Here is a 6,749-nt window from a genome sequence, read left to right on the forward strand (position 1 = left end):
GTAGTGATTGATTGGGTTAGCTGGGTCCCTTATACCTGGCGGAAAAGTACTTTGCGATAGACTATATCGTCCTATCCAAAGGGTAGAAAATAATTATTGCTATTGTCCGTTGCACGGTATAGAAACCGGGATAAACTCCTGCTCCATGGGCCGAATAGCTCTGAAGGACTACTTCAATGATCTCAATCCTGTAGAAAAAAAAAGTTGTTTTTTTTATCCTCCTCGGTCTCATATTTTATAATAATCACTCCACAATATTCTATGTAACGTATTTGAATTGTTCGGTACACGATCGATTCCTTGGATATTGGTCGTTACTCACATTCTCTAACCGTACTCAGGTGTAAAATAAGTAACTAGTCATTAAAAGCGTTGTCTCTGTCATTAAAAAAAATTACAATATCCTGAGACAGACGTCATGTCTTGTCCTCAATATTAAGTGTCGCTGTTGGCTTGGGACACATTGCAAAGGGCTTTGAGCACGTTTAGTGGATATTGCAATATAGATAGTTGTGCGCTTGGCTTAGAAGCTCATAACATTGCCATCCGGAAGTATAATGGACCAACACACAAAACGGTGTGTATCCATGAACGTTCATAGTTAGGTTAATACAGTTCAGTGAGCATTACTCATAAACGCGGATGCCAAAAAAACAATAAAAAAGACTGAGTGACGTCCTCTTCGAACTATCGACAGATAGTGTGCGCTTGGCTAAGAAACTCACAACATTGTCCAGCACATCAAGTGTTGCTGCTTTCTTGGACTCCTTGCAAAAGCATTTTAGCATATTTAAAAGATATTTCCCAATACAAAAAAATTATTCTTTTTTATTTATCTTTATATCTCATTATTATAATTTTTGTAAGGAAACAAAACAAAATGCAAATCTGAGAACAGCTCGATAGCTGTAAGTTTATTGTCATCATCAGTAACAATAATAACAACCAATTATAAACAATAAAAATATAACAAAGATATCACAATGATCATATCACAATTATTATCACTTTCATTGTTGGTTTTTTTAGCTTCATTAAACCTAATCATCATCATCTTCTTCCTCATCATCTTCGTCGTCGTCGTCATCGTCATCTTCTGTTTTTGTTTTTAAGGGTTTTACGGCGCTTGCAACACATTAAGGTTATATCAGCGCCAGTAAAAAGGAAGAAAATGGGATAGTAAAAAGTTCTAGAATTACAATTAAAGCACTCAAGAAAAAGTAAGACATGGGGGAACTGGGAACAAATAGGGATCAGATATAGATTCCAAGGCATACCACCAATGTACTTAGTTTGAGATCACCTAAAAGTCTCATCCAGACGCTGATGTTGCCGCATAATAAAATTGACATCATGAATTATTGTCATTAACATTATGTTTATATTACATTTCTTTAAAACATAATAAGAAAATGATATGATGATGATGATGATGATGAGGAGGAGGAGGAGGAGAAGGAGGAGGAGGAGGAGGAGAAGGAGGAAGAGGAGGATGTATGATGAAAATGGATGGTGCAGTAATTGTAATAATGGTGGTATAGATAGTTTTTTTTTGCCATCCGGTTTGTGAGTTGTTTCCCACTAAACTGTATTAAACAGACTTAAAAGTTCATGGTTACACAGAGTTTGTGTGTTGGTCCGTTATACTTCGGATGGCAATGTTGTGAACTCCTTGGCCAAGCGCATTCTATCTATAGTGGCAGGAAAGTATTGGTTTTTATCGCATTATAAAACAACAACGATATTTATAATGGGATGATGATGATGATGATGATGATGATGATGATGATGATGATGAGGTTGACGATTATGATGATGATGATGATGATGATGATGATGATGATGATGATGATGATGATGATGTGATGATGATGATAATAATAATAATAATAATAATAATAATAATAATAATAATAATTACCATTATTATAATGATAATTATGATAATAATAATAATAATAACAAGAAGAAGAAGAAGAAAGATAATAATAATAATGATAATAATAATAATAATAATAATAATAATAATAATAATAATAATATTATTATTATTATTATTATTTTATTATTATTATTATTATTATTATTTTTTATTATTATTATTATTATTATCATCATCATCATCATCATCATCTTATCATTATTGTTATTTTTTATACAACATTTGCTTTTTTTCCCAATTATTTGTAATAAAAAACTTCCATGATTTAGATGACCGGGAACAATAACAAATGTATGAGAGGCTTGAAAGCCTATAGATAGAATGCGCTTGGCCAGGAGTTCACAAATTGCCATCCGGAAGTTAAGGACCAAACAACAAACTCTGTGTGCCCATGAACTTTTTATAGTCTGGTTAATACAGTTTTTGTGAGAACAACTCACCAAACGCGGATGGAAAAAAACAATAACAAAGGCCTGAGTGACGTCATCTGCAACTATCTATTGGGACTTGGATTTTTCCAGTCTTCCTTGAAAAATAAATAAATAAATAAAATTCCCTTTATTCATCCTATAGATAGAACGAAGATGACGTCACTCAGCCTTTGTTATTGTATTTTCCCATCCGCCTTTGTGAGTGATTCTCACTAAACTGTATCAACCAGACTATAAAAGTTCGTGATTACAACAGTTTTGGGTGTTGGTCCGTTATACTTCGGATGGCAATTGTTATGAGCTTCTTAGCCAAGCGCATACTATCTATATACCTTTCCATGTGCTCGAGGTATTGGTCTCATTGCAAAATGTGTTTAAAATGACCCACTTAGTGAATAGTGTTCACGCTTTTTAAATATCTAACATTACGATTGGTCACTTGATACAGCTTGACACATGGGTTGTTTATCACATTCAAAATTTGTAAACAAAGCAGCGTGTTTACATTTGTTAAGAAAATATCCAATCGTTGGACAGCAACAATCATGTGATCCATGACCTGCCTTATCAAAAATGAAAATAGATAGTATGAGATGACGTACTCCGGCCTTTGTTATTTTTTTTCCAAGTATTTGGTTAAAAATTAAAATTGCCTCCCAATTGGAAAAAAATTTGTTCCTTAAAAAATTTTTGGGGTTTAAAAAGTATGAGAAATTCTCACAAACTATAAAAAGATAAAAAGGGCAAGGTTCATCTTTTTAAAGGGTGGGTTTAAAACTTTGGAGGTTTATAAAAAGGTGGAAAAATATAAAAGCCCCAAATTTTTTTCATAAGGGGGAAAAAAATAGAAATGAAATAGGGCCCAAAAAAAAAAAACTGGTTGTTTTCTGTTAACCAAAGGAAAAAAGCGTTTCCTTGGCCCCCTAAGAAAAAAGTGAAAAACCTAAAAAAATAAAAATTTTAAAACGGGAAGGGAAATTTTTTTTTTTTTTTCCCCCCTTTTTTAAACCAAACTTTTTAACCTTTAAAAGTTTATGGTTTAAACAATTTTTTGTGGGTTTCTACACGGGTGATGGCCTTTTTTCAAATTAAAAATAAGCCAAGAAAAGCAGGCCAGGAGCAAACAGCCCCGGGGTTCCCCAAACTTTTTAAAAATTTATTTAATTATACTTTTAAAATAAAACCAAAAAAAAAAAAAAAGGGGCCCCCAATAATTATTTTTTTGTTGTTAAATTTACGATGGTCCTTTTTTTTGTATGGGATGGCATCACCATTGTTTTTGATTTCGGGGGTTTTTTTTTTTTAAACTGATTCCAAAAATTTTTAAAGGTTTTGTTTGGTCCGTTTTTCCTGGGTTTGTGGAAACCCCCGGAAGCACATCTTTTGTTGGCAATTAAAAAAAAAAAATATTTAAATTTTAAATTTAAAAAAAAAATTTTTTTTTTTGGGAAATTTTTTGTTTTTTGGGGTGGGCATAATTAAGGGGTGGATGGGGGTTTATTTTTGCGGGTTTGAAGTAGAAAAGTTATTTAGGAAAAAAGGGGAGGAAGAAGAGAAAAAGGGGCCCCCCCGGGGGTTTTTTTTTGGGCCCCTGTTTTCCCTTTTCCGTACTTTTTTAGTAAATCCCATATAAAGGGGGGTTTTTTTTTTTTTCACCGGGCAAAAATTGCGGGTTTTTTTAAATAACTTTGGGAATCGTTTTTTCCCCCTTTTTTTGGCCTACCAAAAAGCTAAAATGCCAGTTTTGGGAAAAAGAAAAAAAAACTGGGTTTATTCAAAGTTAAAATAAAAGTTTTTTTTTCCCCCTTTAAAAATAGGGGGTTAAAAAAAAAAAAAAAAACCCCAAATTGTGAACCTTGGCCAGGCATCTATCTATAGTTAGTTTCTTTGGAGAGCTAAAGGGAAAAAAAAAGTGTTTCCATTGGTTGAACTATATGAATACAACTCATGATTTTGTTTTCTTTTGTGGCCGAAGACTCGTCTTTTGACGTCATTTTTGGTCAGTGTCAGGCTATAAGTTAACGATGGCTACGGATCGCAGGCATCGTTATCTTATAGCCTGACACTAGAATCGTAGCCATCGTTCACTTATAGCCCTGACACCAAAGAGCGTGTAGGTAACGATTGTTATGTTAAAAAGAGCTCTCACTCCCGCTTTGGTGAAGCCATGCTTTCTTCCGTCTTCTACTCGTATTTTCTTCATTGTATCAGTAAGCCTAGCGCGCATGATACACGCGGAGCACCCCACCTCGCTGTCTCCCCTGGCACGCGACAATGCATTGCGGTTAAGAAAAGTGAGAGCTCTTGGTAACTACTTTTACCCTACACACTCTTTGCTGCCCACTAAACCAAAAAATGACGTAAAAAATGCCAGTCTTTGGCCACAAAAGAAAACAGATCGTGAGTTGTATTCAATAGTTAAACCCAAATAAAATAGCTTGTATCCTTAAACCCACTATTAACAACAACTCACTAGGCGGTTGCAAAAACCAAAAAAATGACGTCAAACTGCCAGTCCTTTTGGATTTCAGTAATCAGGCTATAACTTAACGATGGCTACGGCTAAACTAACATCTCACTGGACTGTGCAAAACCGAAAAAATGACGTCAACTATAATTTCTTAGAGCTCTAGTGAGTTGTCGTTAGTTGAGCTCAAGGAAAAAAGTGTTCTATTAGTTGAACTTTTGAATAGAACTCATGATTTGTTTTTCTTTTGCGGCCAAAGACTTGTCTTTTTACGTTTATTTTTGGTCCCGTGTCAGGCTATAGATAGTATGCTCTTGGCTAAGAAGCTCATAACATTGCCATCCGGAATAACGGCCAACACCCCAAAACTCTGTGTATCCATGAACATTTATAGTCGGGTTAATACAGTTCAGTGAGCATTACTCATAAACGCGGATGGCAAAAAACAATAACAAAGACCTGAGTGACGTCATCTTCAAACTATCTATAAGTTAACGATGGGACGGATCGACCCATCTTCATTTCCCCCGGGTCTCCTTGGCAACAAGATGTCTGATGTCAACAGAAATCACCCATGTTGTCCAAAGTGAGCAAATCGGGGGTTAATGTGCGGCTATGTGGTCTTGTGGTATGACCCTTGCTTTTTGATCGGAAGGTCCTGGGTTCGAGCCTCGCTCGGCGCATAGTTGAGTCTTGGAAAAGATCTTTACTCACATTTTCACCGTTTCGGGTGTTAAAATGAGTAACTGGCCGTTTACAGCGTTGTCTCTGTCCAGAAAGAATTGTCATGTCACGTTCTACTTGTTAAATGTTGCTGTTGGCCAGGGACCCTTATAAAGTGCTTTGAGCCCGTTTTAATGGATTGCGCTATATAAAAAACTCAAAATTCAATAATTATACCCAAGGAAAAAAAAAAAAAAAGTACCTGAAAGGAAGATCGAACCCGGGACTTTCGGGTCACAGGGCAATGCCGAAAACCACTCGGCACTACGGTCTAAGTATATTTGTTTAAAATATGGCTGACTATATAAATATCTACCTAACGCCATGAGATCGGGCACAACGATGATACCGTAACTAAGGTACACACCGTTATAGCAACAAATTGGGCCCGAGGTATTTGGAGGACGATTCTTTGTTATCCGCTGAAGTCTTTCGCCTTATAGTTGCTGAAGTTGAGTTTTTTTCCACTCGTAGTTCTCTCTGTATCGCTTCTTTTCGTTGCTCTTCTTCTTTAGGATTTGGACGAATTGAACTTTAAGGCCTGCCAAAGGGTCGCTTACAAGAACAAAGGGCAAGTTTTAAAAATTACCATATTTATGGGTGGCGATGTTGGTCGAGTAAGAATGGATGTTTTAGTAGGGTTGTTGGTTCCACGTAAGGGAAGGTGTAATCGTTGATGACTGTTTCTCATTTGCTCTACTTCAGAAAATCTGCCATTCCCCTTTCCCAAACGAACAGACTGCCATAGTCGTTCACTGGTCGTTTTTTATTTGCGCTTGAGCTCTTAAGATTGGATTGAGAATGTACGTTGGTGTATATTGACTTTTGGGGGCTCAAGATTAGGTTCAGAATGTACGTTGGCGTAGATTGCCTTTGAGGTCTCAAGATTAGGTTCAGAGTGTACGTTGGTGTAGATTAACTTTTAGGTCTCAAGATTAGGTTCAGAATGTACGTTGGTGTAGATTGACTTTAAGGGCGTTATTTCCCAAAATATTTTGTGAAGGATTTTTTGAATCTATCTCGATAGATAGTCAGTGTAATAAGTAAAAATTTCTCGATTTGGAGGAAATGATATTGTCTGATGGGTTGTCAATTTGGGGATGTTGAAAACATCTGAGTTTTTAGTCGCTAGCGTATTAGTGGATTTCTTCTGACGGATCTTTATAAAGGGGATATTTTGGGGAAA

The 6,749-nt window shown here is 35.8% G+C and overlaps 2 protein-coding genes across 2 annotated transcripts in view; one reads left to right on the top strand and one right to left on the bottom strand.

The window, feature by feature from the left end:
* Window positions 1-6,749, bottom strand: part of LOC144969913 (uncharacterized) — a 79,504-nt gene that overhangs the window by 47,670 nt on the left and 25,085 nt on the right. The window lies entirely within an intron of this gene.
* LOC144971614 (uncharacterized) overlaps window positions 6,187-6,749 on the top strand; it is a 16,294-nt gene continuing 15,731 nt past the window's right edge. The window contains exon 1 of the mRNA XM_078912687.1: window positions 6,187-6,217. Coding sequence (XP_078768813.1) covers window positions 6,187-6,217 — 31 coding nt within the window. The remainder of the gene's footprint in view (window positions 6,218-6,749) is intronic.

Source organism: Berghia stephanieae, chromosome 4 (assembly GCF_034508935.2).
Source record: "Berghia stephanieae isolate SIO BIC M18660-M18661 chromosome 4, UCSD_Bste_1.3, whole genome shotgun sequence".
Taxonomy (NCBI): Eukaryota; Metazoa; Mollusca; class Gastropoda; order Nudibranchia; family Aeolidiidae; genus Berghia; species Berghia stephanieae.